This window comes from Cavia porcellus, unplaced genomic scaffold, assembly GCF_034190915.1.
Source record: "Cavia porcellus strain 051 isolate PalLab524CR breed Dunkin Hartley unplaced genomic scaffold, mCavPor4.1 scaffold_18, whole genome shotgun sequence".
NCBI lineage: Eukaryota > Metazoa > Chordata > Mammalia > Rodentia > Caviidae > Cavia > Cavia porcellus.
The window spans coordinates 43,659,413-43,681,673 of NW_026947501.1; the positions used below are offsets into that span (position 1 = coordinate 43,659,413).

The 22,261-nt window shown below is 42.2% G+C and overlaps 2 gene segments (V, D, J or C); both read right to left on the reverse strand.

Annotated features, from left to right (window-relative positions):
- Positions 1-304: 304 nt before the first annotated feature.
- LOC134471443 (immunoglobulin kappa variable 1-39-like) lies at positions 305-831 on the reverse strand. The segment is given in 2 exon segments: positions 305-624; positions 744-831. Coding segments are annotated over 2 exon segments (375 nt in total).
- Positions 832-11,248: 10,417 nt separating this feature from the next.
- LOC134471444 (immunoglobulin kappa variable 3-11-like) lies at positions 11,249-11,872 on the reverse strand. The segment is given in 2 exon segments: positions 11,249-11,622; positions 11,824-11,872. Coding segments are annotated over 2 exon segments (423 nt in total).
- Between the last annotated feature and the right edge of the window lie 10,389 nt (positions 11,873-22,261).

Below are 22,261 nucleotides of genomic sequence, written 5' to 3' on the forward strand. Positions count from 1 at the left end.
ATGATAAAAGATTTTAGATATTATTGCTTGGGATCCAAATAAGAGCTTCTCTGTTGCCTGGTAAATACAAAATGATGCCATAATCCACATTACTTCAGTGCACTAATTGGTATTTTTCTTTAAATCAGGGTTGAGAAACAGAAAAGAAATCTATAGTAGATAGGAGCTTACTTGAACATTTCTACCAAATCCTTCCAAGGCACTCTAAAGCCTGGCTGCATCTGAGGAACCTGCTCTGCAGCTAGAGACACAAAGAGGAGCATCTAGGGCAGCCCAGCCTCACACTTCTGCTTCTCTGGGAGGTTTATGTCATGGCTTCTATCACTGTGAGAACCCAACTAAGATAATCCTGACAGTAATAAGTTGCAGAGTCTTCAGGCTGCAGGTTGCTGATGGTGAGAGTGAAATCTGTCCCAGATCCACTGCCACTGAACCTTGATGGGATCCCAGACTGCAAATTGGTTGCCAAATAGATCAGGAGTTTAGGAGGTTGTCCTGGTTTCTGCTGATACCAGTTTAAGTAACTACCAACTCTCTGACTGGCCTGGCAAGTGATTTTGACTGTGTCTCCCACAGATGCAGATAAGGATGCAGGTTGTGTCAGTTGGATGTCATATCTGGCACCTGAAATGGCAAACAACAAATATCTACATAGATATTCAAGACAAAATGGGACCTCCTGGAAATGTTAGGGAATTCTGAACATTCAAAGCTGAATAAATTCCTGGTGCTGCCTTCCTTACCTGGGACCCAGAGCAGCAAGAGCCCCAGAAAGAAAATGGGAACACTCATGTCCATGCTGTGTTCTTACTGGGACTTAACTTGCACAGGGTGAGACCTATAAAGAAGTCCTCAAGCAGCCTACTGGGCTCTTGGGATATGCAAATCAGCAGGGGCAGAGGGATTTGGCCCAGCTGCAGGGCTGACCTATCTCAGTACAGGCTCCCTGTCTTCTGGAGATCTTGTCCACACCAGGGCAGCACAGATCTCCCTGCAGAGAACATGTGTCTCCTTTGGGCCACAGGACAGAAGCAGGCTGCTCTGCCATGATTAGAGTGAACTGCTTTTCTTTCATTTCAGGACACACTTAGTGTGAGGACAAAAGTACTATGTTATGATCCCTTTGAGAAAGAAGAAGGGAGGGAAACACAGGGGCTGTTTCAAACTTAGGGTTAGAAATGAGAAAACAAAACAAGAGAGCAGAAATCGTGAACTTGTCTGGGTTCCTCCACTCATTACCACAGCATGACTAAGACGGCAGGGGAGGACGTGAGCAATACTGCTGTCCAGCCCCAGGCTTCCCCCAAGCACACACAGGAGCACATGTTTCTGCCTGTCTTCCTCCAAGGGCAGTTCTAAGGCCCAGCCAGCTACCTCCTCCCCATTTTCACTGCAAGATAAGTTAGAATTACTTGAGAAACAACGTGAGAACCAGGATATATTTAAACCCATAAGCAGAACTCTCAGTGTTAGAGTATTTCTGAAGGGTGCAGCACTATGGATAGAGTAGAAAGGAACCAACCAAATTCTTTCCTCCTGTTCTGGGAATCTCAATACAAGGAGTTTTCAAGGTTGTGCCTAAGGGTTCATGATCTCCAGAGGGATGTATTGTGCCTATGCCTCAAGTACACTCAAAGCTCCTTCTGTAAGAAATCCAGACAGACCTTTGCCCCCATCCTCCCATTTCAAGTGTGGGAAAATCTTTCTCAGCACCTGTGCACCATCCTCATTCCTGCTTCATCTCACTTTCACAGAGGTCACTTGAATCTCAGGATCCCTATCCCTGCTTGGACTGGAAGAGGCTCATCTGCATTTGCCATACAGAGCACATCAGAGCGCTGCTGAATAAACTGAAGAAAACAGCGATGACTGCCATGAATGTGTTAGATTTTTAAAAGGTCCTTTAGAAAATAAATAATCTTGTGTCGATGACTTGCATTGGATTTTGAAGAGAAATATGAAGAAAAACTTTTTTTGCTGTATTAGGAAAAAGCAGGACTCTAGGAAAACAAGGATAAAAATCCTCCTTTATCCATGTCCCAGGGTTGTTTCAGGAGCTGAGGAGACGTGGGCAGGGAAGTTAAGGCCTTAATAGATTTTGAAGCACTACAGTGAAGGCGAGGCTTGGAACAGGGAGCTAAACCTGGATTAAACTCAGGCTTGCATAGCTGAGTGCTGCCCAGTGCTGGCTCCAGGCTGAGGAGGGTGGAGCCCTTCCCCTGACCCAAGGGTGTGAGATCTAGAGGAACCAGTGAAGCTCCCCATGGTGCATGCTGGCGGGGGACACAGGGAAGGAAAGTACTCAACATTCTCGGTGCTGACCAACCTGAGAGCCCAGAGGAACCACACCGGGAGAGCCAAGGACTGAAAAGCTGGCCTGGCTCTGTGAGCCAAAGATTCTCAGTGCTGTTCCCAATAATCCTTAGGGGTAGAGACTAAGAAGAGAATCTCCAAATGTCCCCATCCCAGAGTTCAACTCATTCCAGCTTCTGATCTACCTGAAAAGATGAAGAGCATGCATTACACATGTAAATACATAGTTTACTTGTTGTCTGCATGTAATACATAGTAATAAACAATGGTATTAGTTACTTGCACAACATGGCATTTTAGAACTGGCACACTGAAAATGAACAGTGAAAGCCCAGAGTTGCTACATTACCTCTGGATCCTTCCCCTCTGCAGAATCTGAGCAGCACAAAGTTCACAGTTCACCGTTAGCCTCTGTGGATCGAGCTGTAATTTTTCACTCACTGCTAGGGCTCTGGAGAACAGCAGGGTAACAGGTCTGCAGTCACAGCCCCTCTTCCTGCCCACCTGCCCCTCCTCTTAGGGACTCTCTTGACAGGATTTCAGTTCTATAGGACCTGTCACCTCTACCTCAGAATACATCAGGCCACTTCACTGGTGTTTCACTCAGAGCAGCCACAGTCAGAGTTGAAATCCTTGCTCTCTCACCCTTCTTCCCTCATTGCTGACCCTGAGGCCTCCTGGAAATGTCCTCATACTCAGGTGCATTACCAGACACAAAGTAAAACAAGAAATACTAAGGAACTGGAAGATGGGGAAGACACAGCCCATTGTGCACAGAGGCTCCAGCCTTGTGAGCTTAGAGAGCTGGGCAGAGAGCTCCCTGCCTTAGTGGCTCCCTCATAGGAAAGCATCCCTTCTACAGTCCTAGTGTTTGTAGCTGGGGGGCCTCAGTGCTTTGTTTGATGTGGAGTTATTTGCCATCTACTGGAGGATCTTTAACACAGCAACCTATTCATTTTGGTACCCTCAGGCCATGAGTGAGGGAATCTTTTCTGCTGTATTCATGAAGCTGATCCTATTCTACCAATTACCAGGCCAAATGCATTTGAAAATCAAATGACCCCTCTTAGTAAGTCATCCTACTGCTAATAACAAAAGACCAACACTTCACCTACAGTTCTAAAAAGATAATGGTCATAGGGCAGTGAACCTGACATGTGCAACCAACATGATATGACATTGATTTAGTTTTAGCACTGCCCATTAGCCCCTGAAGACCCTGAAATAAATGTTTGTAAAGTAAAGAAGCCTACTATAGATCTATGAGGCCAGCACATCCTTGCTATCCCAGAGTCCCTTCCAGAGCAGCCTGTGAGAACCCAGCAGCGTCCTTGTTCACACACTCAGGAGTTGATGAGTGGCTGCAAATGTGCCAGTTGAGATGTGAAAAAATCTTTGGAGTGATGGACTCTTGCAAACCACTCGCCAGCTCCCTCTTTTCCCAGTCGCTGCACAGGCTGTGAGGGAGGGATTGCAGTTAGCACTGGAGCCCAGGCACATTCCTGCTTCCACCAACTCCTGCTTCCTTTAAGGGCCTCCAGCATCTCCAGATCCATGTCTCACAGTTTAACAGCTGTCAGGCAACCATTGCTTTCAATTTTCATTGAAAATAATGAACTTGAAGGCTAGGAATATAATATCACAGCTATGGGGCACAGCAGTCCTAGATATACCAGAGCTTCATTGCTGGTACATTGGTGACTCTGCTATTGCAGGTGTTGTTCCCAGTGTCACAGATATTCACTGAATCCAGAAATCTTCGAGAATACTGATGATGTCAAAAAGAACAAAAAGGTGATAATCCATAAATCTCTTAACCAAAGGAACACTTTCAGAATAGCAAATACTTTACTAAAGACATCTGAGTTCAAAATAAATATGATAGCGTATTATTCAAGTTAATCCCATATTTTTAGCATTTTCAAATGTTGGTTTTTCATGGCAATATATTTTGGTTAACTAATTAGACATTTAGATCTCTATCATTTTGTTTGTTCATGATAAAGTTTTACATTTCAGTTACAATTATACTTTTATTTGTAATGTTATAAGTTTTTGCATTTCTAAATAGTTAATTACTAATTGTTTCATTGCATCTAGTTAGATCTTCATCACTGAGGTAACATGTATTTACCTGCCAACACTATAAAAACTAGAAGGGCATCCATTTATTATTTCCTAGTTATTCTGAAGTTCTAAGGTAGTAAACATGATTGTAGATGCATTGCTGTGAGGAAGAAAGTTTCTGGGACACAGATCAGGAAACACCTCCCGAGTTTATGTTGAAATCAGGAGATAACACAGAGTCCGGATGAAAGGCAGACAAAGTAACCTCGTATTTCTTCATTTTCTCACTGCAAGAGAACCCTTAGTTGGAGTCCTATTTCCCTGTCTCCCCTGCTTCCTCTTTTTCTTCGCTATCACCTTGTAACACACAGACCATGCTGATATTAGGTTGAATAGAGAAATGCTGTCAGGCAACCTCTTCCCGCACATCTCTAAGGGATGGCATTGTAAAATGCTTTTCTAATACAATCAGAGTACTGAAGAAAGGGGTCTCCTGAGATTTATTTGAACAAGGCACTTTCTGAGATAAGTATTGATTCAATGTGTGGAACAAGTGAAGAAAAGCAGCTGAACCCCCGAGAGAATATCTGGGACCCCAGGCCTGTTGGAGTAAAGAGGGTGAGGTTCATGCTCTGGCTGTGACATTGTGAGTGACTCAGGTAACTTGAACAGCACTGACAAGAATGATTTTCTAAAGTGCTGTAACTGTGTGTGTTTATGTTGACTGACAGCTTGGATATGAGCCACACATTCCTGCTCAGCACTGGAAATGTGCACTGTGTAATCAAAGAAATAAGCTTTTAATTTTATTTTACTTTTATCAACCAGTGTACTTCTGACATTTACCATGTTATAAGGCCCAGTATCAGGGATTCTCAGTAACATCCAGAAACAGCAAGCTGGTGGACATTAACCAGAGGTCTCTCTCACAAACTGCATCAGGTTGCGATGTATCACAGCCAAAGTACACATAGCACATAGCTGGATCTAGTGTGGAAAACAATGCAAACATTTAAAACTTGGTGTTTGGAATACATGCAAGGGCCTCTGTGTAGCTGTGTGAATCCAAAAGTTTGCCACAACTTGAAGCATTCAGTGTTGCTCACATGTGCCTGCATCAAATCAAACAGACATTGTGATGTCTGCACTGCTGGAAATGAGGAGGAAGGATAGTTGGGGTGCATATGAGGCTTCTTACTCTTCTACCAAAAACTCCTAGTGACCAGAAAAGCATTTCCACAATTCTGACAGTTTTCAAACCTCTTGGCCAGTGACTGAATTGACTTTTTACAGACAACAATGAACATCACCATTGCTGCTAGAGGACACAGCATTCCTCTCTTGGGCAGGAGTTTACCTGCTGGTAAAATGCTGATTGTGAGATGGCAGTGTTAACAGAATCTTAATGATCACTCACTCCAGGAACTACAGAGAGGAGGGATGGTGCCCACACAGGAATACGAGATGATAACACATGAAGCTTGCAGGAGAGCAGCCTTCTCAGAATAGCAAACACTTGGCTCCAGACATTTAAGGTCAAGTTCAAGTTAGAAAGAGAAGACCAAATATTATTCACGTTAGCCTTTATTTCTTAGAGTTGATATATCTTGAGTTTATAAGTCTTCATTCTTTCAATAATTACTAATGTACAACTGTATAATTTGGTTCATTTATGATTTTATTTTAATTGAATCTATAATTATTCAACTATCTACGATAAACCAGTTACAGCTTCATACCTGAGGTATCATATAGATCCCTTAAAAGATTCTCATACCAAAGTACTAACTGTGCAACATTTTCATATGTGTTAGTTATTCTGAGATTATTCCCTAAGGTAATAAACACAAATAATTGCCGTACTGAGTTTCAATTCAGGAAAAACCTTTTGAATTTACCCTAGGTGTTACAAACAAAAACAGTGAGAGTTCTAAATTTCTACCTGTGAATCCAGTTAAAGGTAGGGGCAAAAGATTGTGAATATTCATCTCCAAGTTTTAAGAATAGTAGTAGACTCTTACTCCAAGCAAACCTATGTATATCTGGTGACTTCTGAGCCAGAATCAACACATTGAAAGCTTCTATCCCAAAACAATCACTAAGCCAAGATACTTCAGTTAATCACAGAAAGGATAAAGAGAGCCTTGTAAGTACAAAGATGTGTTACTCAATACTTTTAATTATTGTGTTTCTTAATACAGCATAATCTGAGATTACCTTTCAAAAGCTTCTATGCTATAAAGGCAAGATTTTGTCATTTTGGAAAAGGATAAACGATGGGAATGATAAAAAACAAATCACTGGCGGGAACTGGAGGAGAATATACAGGGATAATTTTTAGGGCAGTGAAACAAAATCGCATGGTAGCAAACGTTGCATGGGTGTTAGTGCACATTTGTTTCCCCTGCTGAAATGTACAGCACCAAGAGCGAAGCTGTATGTAAACAATGGACTTCACACATTTTTGGATCATGATTGTTTGTAACAAAATTGTCCTTGGATGTTAATGATAGACGGCATAGCCATGTACACAGTGTAATCAGGGCCACCTCTCTATTTTAAATTTTTCAGTTTACAAATCTACACTAAAAACTGAATCAATCCTTTAAAAATCCTTGCTTAAAAACATAGAAGGGCTTCTCTATTATCTGAATCCAAAACGATGCCATAACCCCACCGCTCATTGTCTTCATTAAGTCAGGACCACAATTGTGTTGTCTGTGCTACTGGAGCTGAGGAAAAGGAGAGTTAGGGTGTAGAGGAGAGTCTTGATTCTTCTTCTAAAGCGCCCAGGGAGCTTCTAAACCTGGCCGGCTCAGAGAACTGCTCTCAGCAGTTGAGCACAGCTGCGGTGAGAACTGAGCCGGGGCAGCCCAGTCTCACAGTTCTGCTTTCTTGAGTAGTTTTTTATATGTTTTGTGTCACTGTGGGAGTAGCATACTACAGTAATAAGTAGAACATCTTCAGGTTGCAGGCTGCTGACGGTGAGACTGAAATCTGTCCCAGATCCAGAGCCACGGAACCTGGATGGGACCCCTGTGTGCAAACTGGTTGCAGCATAGATCAGCGGTTGAGGAGCTTTCCCTTGTTTCTGTTGGTACCAGTTTAAAGCAGTGCCTATACTCTGACTGGCCTTGCAGTTGATAGTGACTGTGTCTCCCACAGATGCAGACAAGGAGGCAGAGCCTGAGTCATTTGGAAGTCACATCTGACACCTGAGATCAGAAACAACATGTATCATCACAACCATGGTAAAACAGGACCTCCCTGTAGAGCCAGGCATCTCTGACCACGGGACTCTAAATAGACTAAATTGCAAGATCAATCCTTTCTCACCTTGGAGCAAGAGCCCTAGAAGCCCCAGGAGCTGAGTAGAGATCCTCATGTACACGCTGTGTCCGGACTGTGAGTGACTCCTGCATAGGTTGTGAGCAACCTAAGAAGAAATATTTAGGGCATGGGCTGTGTTTTGTGCACATGCAAATCAGCAGAGCCTGGGCAGGGTTGCACACAGCTCCAGGGCTGTGGCAGCTCATTAGGGGTCCATGGTTTTCTGGGGTCTCTTCCAGCACTGGGTGGCACAGATTTCCCTCAAGAGAGAATGTGTTTCTCCCTTGGACCATAGAGTAGAATCCAGCTGTTCTCCCATAAGATTAGTAAACACTGTTCTAATTTTGGTTCATAACATACTTTGTACCTTTTAATGGAGATGGGATCTATAAGTTCTCTCCCCTCCCTTTCCGAATTCACAAGACTTCTTCATCCCTATTTGACTTATAACCTCCCTCATTCAGAGCTATGCACCTGCTTCTCTCGCCCTTCCTGTCTCATTACTGACCGAGTTCAGACTCTAAGAATCCTCCTAGAAGGGACATCATACCAAGGTTCATACATACCTCAGTGAAAAGCAGGAAATCCTGAGGAACTGGAAGATGGGGGAGACATGACCCATTATGACCTGAGGCCCCAGGATTTGAGCCTAGGGAGCTGGACCCAGAGCTCCCTCCTATAATGGGAAATTTTCACTTCAATATTCCAACATTCATTCATTTAGCTTCTAAGATGAGGACTCTGGCTTTGTGTATTGTGGGGTTTGTTTGCCATTTAATGGAAGATTTGTAGCAACAATGTTTTATTTTGGGTCCCTAATGTCTTCACTGAAAGCCCCCCTCCCAGTATCGTATTCAGGAACCCGTTCCTATTCTGCCCATTAACAGAAAAGATTCTATAGAAAATTTAAATGATTCCTCTCTGTAATAAATCATGCAACTATTAAAGACAAATAGCTAATAATTCTCCTGGAATACTGCAAAGATAATGGTCACAGGGTAGTCAAGGTCCAGGAATGTGACTACACAAAATGACAAAAAAAAAAAAAAATAGTTTTGGGAAAGAGTGAGGGACCCAGAATACCCTGCTTGTTGCAGTGCTAGAAAATGATTCGAGGCTGAGGGTTTCTTGTCCAGGGACATTTTATTTCCCCTCAACTCCAGACAATTGTTGGTAATTTCACAGTATTCTCCCTTTAAGACTATTGAACCTTAATGACTAATTAGAGCCATTATGGAAAACTTTAAAGTTTCACCAATTTGTGAAGGACAAAGTAGAAAATCCTTAGATGGATACAAAGAGAACTATCTTCAACAGCTATTCATTTATTTAGAAAAATTCCTATAATTGAAGTTGTGACTAATATGTGAAGCAATGGCTCTGAAATTTCAGCTCTGCTGGGCTGACAAACTTCAGGGTGTTGGTGAGGTCCATGACCCATCTGCACCTGAAAAGATCAGAAGATTGTGGTAGTACCCAGTCTCCCTGCTCATCCAGGCTGAATTAGTTTTTGTTCAGGTTTGTTGTGCAGTATGAAGAATACTCTATCCCTGGTGACAGTAATAACTTGTGACATCATCAGGTCACAGGCTGATGATGGTAAGGGAGAAATCTGTGCCAGAACTACTGCCACTGAACCTCACATGGATCCCTGAGATGGACTGGAAGGCTCACTGAATGAGGAGCTTTGGAGCTCCTCATTTGTTTTCTGCTGGTACCAATGCAGATCGGATGGAGTGTTCTGACTGGCCCAGCACGTAATAGTGGCTGTCTTCCCTTGCATCATAGACAGCACAGCTGGAGACTGGGTCGGCACAGTCTCGCTTCTGGAGGCTGAAATCACTCATCAGCAGAACACGGCCATGTGAATATGAAAATTACCATAAATGTACTCTAAAAGAAAAGAGGGTGTATCTTTGCAGTGCTTTTAAGGATGATAGAAATAGAGAAGGAAGGAAAGAAAGAAAGAAAAAAAGAGAGAGACAGAGACAGAGGAGAAAGAGAAAGAGAGAGAGAGAGAGAGAAAGAGAAAGAGAAAGAGAAAGAGAAAGAGAAAGAGAGAAAGAGAAAGACAGAGTTAGGGATTTAACTGACACTGCCATGTTAAGCTATGACACAGGGTGACTTCCAGCTCTGCCCAATTTTACATCAAAGAAGCCACAACAATACATGTAAAGACACTCATGAAAGAGGACTTCCAGAACTGCTTCAGAAAATGGCAAGAACCATAGGATGAGTGTCTTAAAAACAAGGGGAGGTACTGTGAGGGAAACTGATGGCAATGTGTCCTTTACTGTAATTTTGTTCAATTAAGTATTTGCCATATTTTAGATCACACTTCATATCTATCACTTACACGATTTCCTTTTCAAAATAATTTAATGCATAAATCTTAAAATACTATGCAATTAGCACATATATAAGAAATAATTTAAGAAAAAGAAAAATTATGAAGAATATAATTTATTTTGTCTTTTTTAGACAGGGTCTCACTATGTGGTCAGGCTGGCCTTGGGCTCACCTTGTAGTCCAGGCTGGACTGGAACCTGCAAGCATTCGCCTGCCTTAGCCACCCAAATTGTGGGATTACAGTAGTGCACCACCACACCCAGCTGAGGAATATCCCATTCTTAATTGAGATGAACTATTTCATGGAAATAATCAAATGGAGGTGTGAATCTCATAGAGTCAGATAAACATTACTGCCCTAATTGCATTCGGCGGGCTGGAGTCTCAAGCTGATTATATAACTAAAATTAATAGGTGAATGAGTGAGCTAATAACAAGAAAATAAGGAATAGGCACCATTGATGATTATTAATATGATTGTTTCAGTCATTTATTAGAGTTCAAGGCCATTGGGGGAAAAAGGAGGGAGGAAACAGAAAGATAAAAAGGGAAAAATAAAAGTGGCAATAATAGAAAATATCACTCAGCTTTCAAAAGAAAATTTGTGTCAAGAGTTTTGTAAAGCCAGTGGCATGATGGGATTCACCAGGCTCCACATGAGAATGGAACTAAGCTGTGTAGTAAGTGGGAGGGGTAAGTACAGACCCAGCAGCTGTGCTGGTATATAAGAAAAATAACACTGCACTTAATCTCAGCCACAACACTGAAAAGTAATGTGAAAAACAAAACTCTAAATCAATCATTTTTAAAAAGCTAATATTTAAGGTAATAACATGAGAATTCGCACTGCAATGAATCAAATTAATACTAGGAAAGAAAACTGGAAGAACGGTTTCTGTTAAGAATGCATGAGTTAATCTCACATCCACATGATGCAGTTTTGTTGTTGGTTATTGTATTGTCTTATTTTCATGAGCATAAAATGTACATCTTTCTAGGCAACCACTAATATGAGTCTGATCTGATGGCATTAGCAGGGAAGCTATTCCTACACATGGCTGTGCACCTGAGACTGGGAACAAATCCAGCAATCAGTCAAAACCTTATCAGCAAGTTACTTTTCAGAATCAGATGGTTGCCAGATTGAGGCAGAGCCATTTAAACTGAGCAGGAACCACAGCATCTGTCCTTAAAGGAAAAAGCTGCTTTGAGCAATATCATGACAAACAATCAGAGAGGTTTTTGTCACACGCTGAATCACTGTGGGACACCTGCTGTAATATTGGTAAAAGTGATAAACTGCAACATTCTCAGGCTGCAGGCTGCTGATGGTGAGAGTGAAGTCTGTCCCTGACCCACTTCCACTGAACCGGCCTGGAATGCCAGTGGTCCTGCTGGAGGCAGCATAGATGAGGAGCCTGGAAACCTGCTCACGTTTCTGCTGGTACCATTCTAAGTAGTCCCTCACACCCTGACTGGCCCTGCAGCTGAAAGTGACAGTTTGTCTGGGAGACACAGCCAGGGAAGCTGGAGTCTTAGTCAGTAATTTTTGTCCAGTGGTATCTGAGATTGAAACATAGAAAAGAAATATTACCTGTGTAATTCAGGCACACCCACTGTACTCTCAATAGTGTCTTCTCAGCGCATTGATCAATGCTGAGCTTTAATTACTGTGCTTGCTGAATCAGAGGTTCCAGGACACAGGACTCAACATTAAAAAGAGTTTCCACAGATGTGCTGAGCTGTCATCCACAGTCCCCTCACCTGCGATCCAGAGTAGCAGGACCCAGAAGAGCAGAGCCCAGGCTTCCATGGTTCAATCTGAGTCCCTGCTGAAGCAGATCACCCAGCAGAACGGGGCATTGATATGGGCGCTGGACAGCAGGGCAGGCTGGGAGGAGCACGAAAAGCAGCTGGAGCTAAGAGAGCAGGGCTCCAGCACTGCCAACATTGGTCTGGTTTTCTCCACACTTGACCAATGTCCCCCCAGGTGTTCATGTCAGAAAACATCCTTTATTCAGCCTGAATAAACAATTTAACTGTTGGGTTCACAGAATTTATTCTTTGTGACACTTTGTCTTACCAAACACCAAGACTCAGCCAGATGGCATTCAGTACAAGTCTAGGAACAAGATAGAAGCCTAGAGAGACTGTTGTAGTCAGGAGCTACAAGGTGAACAACTACATACAGGACACAAATTTATACTATTATTTTATCATGGTCACCCAGAGTGACCTATAAGAAATTGCAGGTAATCTGTGCACCATAGTGAAGACCTAGAAAATCCAACTGAGGGCCTGGATCCCACAGCAATGTCTTGCAAGAGTCCAGTTGAAGACCTGGAGCCTATGACAATGCCTCTCAAGAGTACACCTGGAGGTATAGAACTCATGATAATGATTCCTGCATGCCTGTTTTATAGATCTGTGCTGGGAAGGCACAAAGGTCAGTGGTGGAAGCTAGAAAGTCTATGCCAGTGGAATGCAGGATCCGTGCTAGCAGGTAGAGGGTTCCACACTGGAGCCAAGAAGAAATGCTCAAAATAAGGACCATGTTTCCCTTCAAATTATCACAGACATCCTCTGTGACAGTGAGGTCCTGAGCTCTACCAATGATAACAGTCAAGCACATGTAGGGATACAGAGTGGCAAGCTTCTCACACAACTTGAACAGCACACATTTTTTGCTTCAAAGCTAGGTTGCAATGATGAATTTAAGAACCAGAGCTCCCCCGAAGTGAACTGTGATTGTTCTCAGTAACAAGGTCCCAAGCTCCTCCAGTGATAATGACAGAGTTCATATCAGGGAAAGCTTCAAAAGACAACACTTAGGAGATCCACAAAACCTCCACTTCCTTTCCACATCTCTTCTTATGCTGGCACTTCCCTCAGGTGGGCCCTCTACAGTCAGCACCATGCTGATTTCACTCGGCTGGTGTTAAGTTGACCACCAGTTTTTGATCCATAACAGGGACACTGCTTCTCTCTACCTCTACTGTGTTTCATCATCTCCCTAGGTGTTTGATTGTGTCAAATTGAATTAAGTCTTTGCATGGAATTTGTCTTCCAGATAGTATTTTTCTTTGCAGTTTTTCAGTCTTTCCTGAGATCCCTGGTGCAGTCTTACTTTGTAGAGAATTTACAAAGGGCAGCTTGCAATTAGGCTCAGTGGTATAGGTCAGTGGACAACCACACCTGCACAGATGAGCAGCACTAGGTTTCTCTTCCTTCCATGTACTGATACCATTTCCTGGGAGACAGACAACAAAAATATCCATACAGATCAATGAATGTTAGACAAAAGCACCAAAAATACACAACAGGGAAGAAAAATACCTTCAACAAATAGTTTTGGGAAAAAATGGATATACACTAGCAAAACAATCATTAAACTTATGCCCCTCACTATTAAAATGAACTTAAAGTTTATTAAAGACTCATGTGTGAGATCTGAAACTATATAATCTAAAAGAAAGGAAACAGGTAAAGCACCTTGACCTTGGTCTTTGTAGTGCTTTTTCAGGTGTAACACAAAAATCACAGGCAACCAATCTAAACAAGTGGGACAAAAGCCTTCTGCAAAACAAAGGAAATATTCAACAAAATTAAAAGGAAAGGTAAATCTACAGAATGCAAGAAAGCAGTTACTAATCAAATATCCAATAGGTATTTAATATTGAAGATATATATGCACACAACTCAATAGCCAAAACAAACGTAAACACAAAACAAACAACACAACTTAAAAGTGGGTCAGAATACAACTATTTCCAAATGAAGCAGACATCAGTAGATATGTAAAAAGGCACTAAGTGCTGCTAATCATGCTAATCAGCATGGAAACACAAGCCAAAACCATAATAAATATCACCTTGTATCTACTAGGATGATTATTTTCAAAAAGACAGGAAATACCAGCTGTCGTTGAAGGTGTGGAGAATAAGAAAACAACATGATACTGTTGGTGGAAAGGTAAACTGGTACAAATATCATAAGAAACAATTATAGAGGTTTCTCAAATATTTAGCAATAAATGCAACATACGATCTCATCTGTGTATCTCTGAAAGAAATGGAATCAGAATATGGAAGAGATATCTGCACTTTTATGTTCAGTAAGCATTATTCACAACAGCCAAGGTGTGGAAGCAACATATATGACATAATATTAGTCATAAAATAAAATTGAACCCCTACTATTCATGACAACCCTGATGAAACTAGTGGATACCATGCTCAGTGAAATGACTCAGACACAGCTGATTAAATACAATATGGTCTCACGTATGTAGACTCTAGAACTCTTAGTCATAGAAGCCTGGGACAGACTCATCCTTAATAAAACTATAGAAAAAAAAAGAGATTCAGTTCTCTCATATTTTTTGCTCTTCCTTCCTTTTGCTGTTCCAGTAACAACCAACTACATCACTCAGCCCTAAGAATATAGTCAAGAGCCCTAAGAATATAGTCAAGAGCCAGAATGAACAAGTCCATAAAAGACACTTTTAAAAATCCCTGAAACTTAATAACAACCTCCATGCTAAACAACTAATGAAATCAGGAATAAATTTACTAATTGGCATGTTCATGTCATAGAGAATTATTCAAAATAAAAGGAATAAATTACTAACTAAGCAAACACATAAATTGCAAAACTCATGTTGATCGAAAGAAGGAAGAGGCCAAAGACATACAAGTATGTATGTCTGAGGAAAAACAGCACTGATGGAAGACAGGAGCATGGCAGCCTCCTGTAAAAGTGGATGAGACAGGATGTCACTAGGGTGGAAGCAAAAAAAGGGGGCATGTGAAATGCTGCAAACAGGGCTGTATCTCCCTCTGAGCACTGGTACAAAGCAAAGTGTGTATGAAGTTACCAGCTATACACTTTGTATTAAATTTATGTACAATAAACACACTGTATTGCATTAAATATCATCTCATTTTAATGAATGAATGAATGAATAAATGAATGAATGAATGAATGAAGTTATGGGTTCTGAGGAGTAGAATATGTTTCTATCTTCTGACCTATGAGTGCTGGTACCTTCAGCAAGCGATGCTATAAGAACCTCTAACTCCTTATCTACAGAGGATTCATAGGGGATTGAGCCACCTGGAGGAGTCCAGTATTCGACACAGAACAAGCCTCAAAACCAGCAAGTGGCAGTTGACAGGGGCAGATTTGCTCTTCAATACTATTAGGATTGTAGTACTAGCAATATCTTCCATATTTCCCTGGAGGGGGATTCCTATTTTGCATTAGTTCTCTGCACAACACATGTTTTAGAAAGTGTCTCAGAGAAAAGATTCAAAGACCGTGTTACAGACAGGCCGTGTGTAGTCTTGGCATAGAGGTCTCATGTCCAGACTTCACTGAAGGTTAGAAGGGTTGTTTTGTCAACAGAACATATTCTGAAAGACAAGTCCTCTATACCCTCACCACTGATCTCTGCATAGCCACCCACACACCCCCATCACAGAGGCTGCAGTGGTGAACGTGGCACAGGAGACAGGGCAGCTGTTGAAACCACAGAACCTCCCGTGCAGATGGTTTATGTGCGGGGCTGTAACACTGTGAGAGGGACTGCATAGTCCTGTTGGCAGTAATAGGTGCTAGAGTCTCCAGCCTCTACCCTGCTGACTTTGAAAATTAATTCTGTCCCACTCTGTATGCCTCTGAAGCAATCAAAGACACCAGGGTATTGGTTATCAGCATCATAGATGAGAATCCTAGGAGACTCGCCTGGATTCTGCTGATACCAGGTTAAATAATTACTAATGCTTTCACTGGCCCTGCAGGTGATGGAGATGCTCTCACCTGGAATCACACTCAGGAAGGCTGGGGAATGTGTCAGTACAGCGCTCCCACTGGTGTCTGAGAAGCAAGGAAAACACAACCAGTGTTAGTGAGTGGGTCCCAGCCTATTGTCCTCCAGCAGACCAGGGCTCTCTTGGTCCCTTAACCTAAGGGCACCTGGGTCTCTGAGAAAGGACCATGAGCTTGAGAGTCCCAAAGTCCCTGGGAGTCTCTCACCACAAGAAAAAGGGAACTCCTGTCATCTGGGGTGTGTTCTCTGCAGCTGTCTCCTTCACCTGGACGCTAGAGCAGCAGAAGGCAGAAAAGAGGAGTCAGGACACCCAAGTTTGGTCTTACCTCTGCTGAGGCTCTTTTTGCCCAGATCCACCAACCAGCCTTTCATGAGGACTCCAAGGAACAGAAATGGCCTCTAGGGAAATCATGCAAATCAGTGAGGCAGTATGCAGATCTGGGCTGAGCTGGGGACCCAGAGGGCTCAGTTCCTACTGGTGACCACATTCTGTTCCGAATGAATTTGTTTTTGGTGCTTGTAGATAAACTATCTTTCTGGTCTTCATTTGTCCTTGAGATCTAAATCTGTGCAGTTAGAATAAGACATTCTTCTTCTAAGTTTAAGGAAACCACGAACTTGAGTAATTTATGAGGCCTCCAAGACTTGCATCTTAATAAATGCATGCAGAATTCCATAAAGTATAATCTTCTGGAGATGAAATAATGGTCCTATGCCAATTATTTTGCTTATAGTAGAAACTCTGAGGTCACAGAGAAGAAAATGTCTTTCAGCAAATTTATGCCACACCTCCTGGGACACCATGCAGTAGAGAAGAGCCTCAGTTTATTAAAATATATTTCCATAAGCAGAGTAACTCTTTATTTTGGAGATTAATGCATTTTATTAATGTTTTCGTTTTCTATAGTGACTTGATTCTCATTTTCCTCATTAACTTTCTCCCCTACCTTGTCATATCCGAGGATAACTATGGCTCCCTTCTTTGCCTGGTAGAAGTCCAGCACAATCATTAATAGCATGGTCTTTTTGTATACAAATGACTCAATTTCCAAGGAAACTTTATAATCACTCTATATTTTGGGTTTTTCTCTTCCAGTGTACTCACTGAGATATTTAAAAATTGGTAATACACATAAAAATGGAGGAAACTACAGTGTTTCAAATCTTCTGTCAGTACAGTGGATTTTGTCTCTTTCTGTAACCCTATTTTATTACGTCCAATCACATGACAACCACTCCGTTGTCTGGAGACTTCTGGGTTTCATCTGTATTACAGTAAAGTGCACATGGCCCTGTCGCTCCACTTCTTGGGAGACAGTCTGTAAGGTGTCCCCCATGCAGGGAGCAACCTGAGTGTAAGTCACCTTGTACTGCACTCCAGTGAGCAGGCATTTTAATACCTTACTGAGTCCTTTTAGTAAAACTGACTAATATTTGTTTTTCAGTTTCTTTGTTGTTTGCTGGGAGCAGGGATGATTTTTTCCCCAGACTTTTTCTAGGTGAAATCTATAGTATTTCAGATGTGTTCTCTCCTTGATGGCAATCTCAAGGGCTGCACATTAATTACCATACAATTTCTCAGTGTGTTCCTGCTATGCTCCAAGCCATCCTGCCACAGCTGTTTAGGGGAATTTCAGTGGCATCACACAGTCAGTGCTTTGAGACAGACCCATGACAGAAAATAATCAGCACTCTGAAGTGCTGAGGGTGATGATTTGTCCTGAGAGTCTGCTTGATCACATTGAGAAATCCCCAGGTAACTAGAACAGCACAATTCTAAGTTTGTCCCTAAGTGTATTTACAGAGGTGACTTGGCACCTTGGGCAGCAAAATGAGATAAGACCTACCCCGAATAGGAATGACACCATGAAATAGGCCCAGGGCCTGCTGGCTGGATCAAAAGACAAAACGAAAAGTAACCACAGATACAGTAATTTGTTGAAGAATACCAAATATAAAAATTGGTAAATTATTGATTAATATCAAAGTATAAATTTAGGGGTTCAGAGGCTTAGAAAATTGTTCTGTTTTTGCATGTCATCAAAGCTAAGTGGTTAGCAGTTTTAAATAGTCTGTTACAACCAGATGTTTGACATAAGTCCCATGAGAAATTCAAAGCAAAACCCACAACAGATACACAAAAGATAGAGAATGAAATCAAGTCATGACATCATAAAAAAATCATCAAATCACAGAAGAATACACCAAGAAAGATAAAAGAAAGGAATCAGCAATGAAAAATGAGAAAAATAACAAAACAGCAGTAGTGAATTCTTAATAATTACCTTTAATGTAAATGGATTAAAGTCTTTAAGCAGACCATATCGATTGGAGTGGCCTACATTTCTTAAAACATAAGCACCAACTATATGTTGTTTAAAGAGACCCACCCTGGATTTGAGAGTGCACATAGTCTGCAAATGAAGCATGAAAAAGATAGTACATGCAAGCAGAAATTAACACAAAGCAGGTGCTACTACCAATATAATAGGGAAAATAAATTTTAAAATGAAAACTGAGTAAAAACATGAAATAATTCAACAAAAGAATATGAGGTTTGTAAATATATGTATGTACCCAGTGCTGGCACCACTACACATAAAAAGTAAATACCTTATTAAGAGTTCTGAAGGGAAATACAGACACAGAAATACAATAATAGCAGCAGATGGCAGTGTCCGGATTGACAATCCACATGGAAAATCTATGAGGAAATATTGAATTTAAACTACACTTTAAATCAAATGAACTAAACAGACATACCCAGACCCTTCCTCCCCATACCAGCAGAATATACCTCTCCTGGAGCACACATGGACTATTCTCTAAGATGGGTCACATGTTAGGCAACAAACACAAGTTTTGAAAATTTTAAGGTGACTGAAATCATACCAAGTAGCTCCACAAACCACAATGGTATGAAAGCATAATCCTGTAACAGGAGAAGTTTTATGAAATTCACAACATATGGCAATTTCAAAACATGCTTCTGAACTAACTAGTGTCATGCAAAAACTCAAAAGAAAATTATCTTGTTTTGAAACAGATTACAATGGAACACAAAATATTAAAACTTGTGAGATGGACCAAAAGATATTCTAAAGAAAGACTTTATATAAACAAATGTCTACATTTAAAAAACCAAAGATTTCAAATAAAAATATCATACCCAAAGAGACTATAAGAAAGAGAGAAAATGAATGCAGCAGGGTGCAGTGGGCAGTGGGCCTGGTCACTCCAGTAGGGTAGAATATTTTATCTCTGGTGTCACTCAGGACTGCTGGTGAAATTTGCTCAGAATTGTTAATGCTAGTGTGCCCCTGCACAATAAAAACTCACTTTCATTAATTGTAAAGTGTGTATCAAGAATGTATCTTTAAATGCCTGAGGATCAAGTGAAGTGCTGCCAGCACCGCTCCAACTGGCAGGTTGGGAAGGGAACCAAAGCAGCCAGACTGACAGCCCATTTCAGCTGTCAGGTGGGAAGGTGACATAGCTATGCAGCCTGCAGCTGCATGAGGCATCCCAGACAAAGCAGCAGAAAAGCTGCTCAGATGATGCACAAAATCACAAGAAATAGTAAATCATTCCTGTGAGCCTCTAAGGTCTGAGGTGCTGCCTTGTACTGCAGTGGGTGAAGGAAGTGCCAATAAGTGACCCAGTTCAAAGTATCTGTATAGACCAAAACAGGGTTCTAAATCCGGCCCACTTTTCCTCTTAGTGGATCTGGTTTACATGGGAGGCAACACTGCACCTTCCTCCTATTCACCAGCTCTCCAAACACAGACTCTGAGCACATAGACTTTCAGGATATGGGCTGATTGCACATCTTGTTGCCACTTCTATAGGGAAAGTTCTCCAGCTGAGAAGGCTGTTTTGGCTTGGGGAGCTGGCACTGTGCAAGGCTGGCTGCAGTGTTACCAGCAGTGAAACACTAGGACATCTTCAGATTCTACTCCATGGGAGAAGGGGCCGAAGCTGTTATACTAAGATGCTGAAAAATTAAAACAATTTATTAAAAGATAATTAGCAAAAATAATTAAAAAGACATTGTCATTTTGTACTAAGCTCGTTAGCCTAGTAACCAAGCACCACATAGTTATAGAATTAACTGACCTTGTCTTTACGTTGTTCTGTACACATCACCCCCCAAGTAACCTGTGTGCTGTGTCAAACTTTGTTCCCCCTTGTAAGAGACAAATGATGTTGCGTCAACCATTGTTCCCTTTATGAGAGACAAATGTTCCTAGAATTGACAGAGCAAGGGTTATAAATTGGCTAATCATCCACTGTTTAGCCTCTGACCTCAAGCAAAGGGGAACAAAGGCCCACCTTGTTTATGTTTCTCATCACTATGTACTAAGTGATCAATGAGCTAATCATAAATGAACTACAAAAATCAGTCAAAATTCTGACTCAGTTGCATACCTTTGCAAATTCCATCAGCACTGTATTGCTGGGCCGGCTAAAATAAAAGCACTTCTTCCTAAAACGATATTCTTTTGCCCTGTCTTTTTCCATCTCAGGGGTTTTGTCCCATTTTTCATCTTGGGAGGCCTCTTTGGGGAAGTACAACAAAGCCATAGACAGAGCTACTTCCCCAGAAGCAAGGTGCAGAAGCCATATAGACAAGCAGCCTGGGAGACCTTTTGGGTTTCTGTTTGCACCAGGATGTGGAGGTTCCTACCAACATGCTGCTTAGACAGCTGAGGGAGACAACGTCACCTTGAGATGCTGCCAGGGTCTCTGAAGGCTAAGTCAGGGAAATCTGTCCTGTATGAGATGTAAGGGCACTGCATCCAGGCAGTGATGCATGCAGGCAGCGCGTAAGTCAGAGAATTAAAAGAAAAACAGCCAGCCCATGGTCTTGGTGAAGGCAGGGGATGGGTTCAAATACGCTTGCATCTCTGCCTCACTGTTTGCCTTGCACTGTGCCCTCAAACTCCTAATAAGATCTAAGACAAAACAACTCTTCATGTCACACTAACATTTCCAAAATATATTTAAAGCACCTCATCTCTGTATCAAGAGCTAAATTACCAGCTTAAAATGGACAGAAAAAATGTTCTTCCCATAAATTTCCAGGCAGAGAAGCTGGACCAGGAATCTCACCTCCAGAGACAGAGAAGCTGGACCAGGAATCTCATCTCCAGGATCCACAGATGCTCTGGTCCTGGAAATAAAGACAAGGGGAGTAGGATTGGGCAGCTGGTTACCTGTTAGGACTGCCAGGAATTGAAGCTCAAGGTCAGGGAGTTAAACAAGCACAGGTGGTTTTGGAGACTGCATGTGTGATGGTTTTAATCAGAACTCTGCTCTAAGGGTCCTCCAGGCCTAGCAGACTCACTTTACTGCAGCTCTGAGGGGTAAGGGTGTTGGGGATGTGCGGATCCTGCAGAGCCTGGGCTGAGAGAGAGAGAGAGAGAGAGAGAGAGAGAGAGAGAGAGAGAGAGAGGCAGACAGACAGAAAGACAGAGAGAGAGACAGAGACAGAGAGGGAGAGAGAGGCAGTGATGCTGCCCTATCCCCAGGGTGCCATTTGAGATGATGCAGGTGAGGTCTCCCTATAGCCAGCCAGGTGTCAGCAAAGTGGTCACTGTGCAGTCTGTTTTCACACAGATGAGAAGCAACTCTACTTCTTTTTCTGTCTGAAGCCAAGTTAGCGCTTTGAGCATCCAACACAGTCACCAGAGTGGCCACCTAGCCTGTGAGTCTAAGAAGCCCACTAGGCTCTGCCAGCCTTCTTCACCACTAAATTCAGTTAGGACCTAACTCTGTGAACACGAAACTTTCCCTGGAGGGCACAGTGCCAGGCCTTGGTCTTGAACTTGCAAGGATCTGCCTGTATTAGCCTCCCAAATTGTGGGATTACAGTAGTGCACCACCACACCCAGCTCAGGAATATGATATTCTTAATTGCCATCTAACCGAAGGAAGCCTCTTGTATCTATTGTGATTTATCCTCACTTTCATTTTTTTTTTTTTTAGACCAGAGCTAGCTAGTTAATACAGCTTGGCCTCAAACTCATGATGACCCTCCTGCTTCAGCCTTCTGAGTGCAGCAATTACAGGTTCTTGGTAGCAGGCTTCACTAATTTTTGGTCACACCTTGTAAAGACAAATTGATAGAGAATATTTTAAGGGACAAAGCACCGAATTCAGTCCCAGTGTGGCGGCACTCTCTTCCTTGCCTGGGGACCAGCCCGCAGTTTCCTGCCAGGACCAGTGAGTGAGGAGGAGGTGCAGAATCCTGTCCCAGTCTGGGGGAACTCTTCCTAGCCTGGTAGCCAGGCCACAGTTCCCTGCCGGGACCAGTGAGTGGGGAAGAGACAGGGAAACCCATCCCAGCCTGGCGGTCCTCTCTCCCTCACT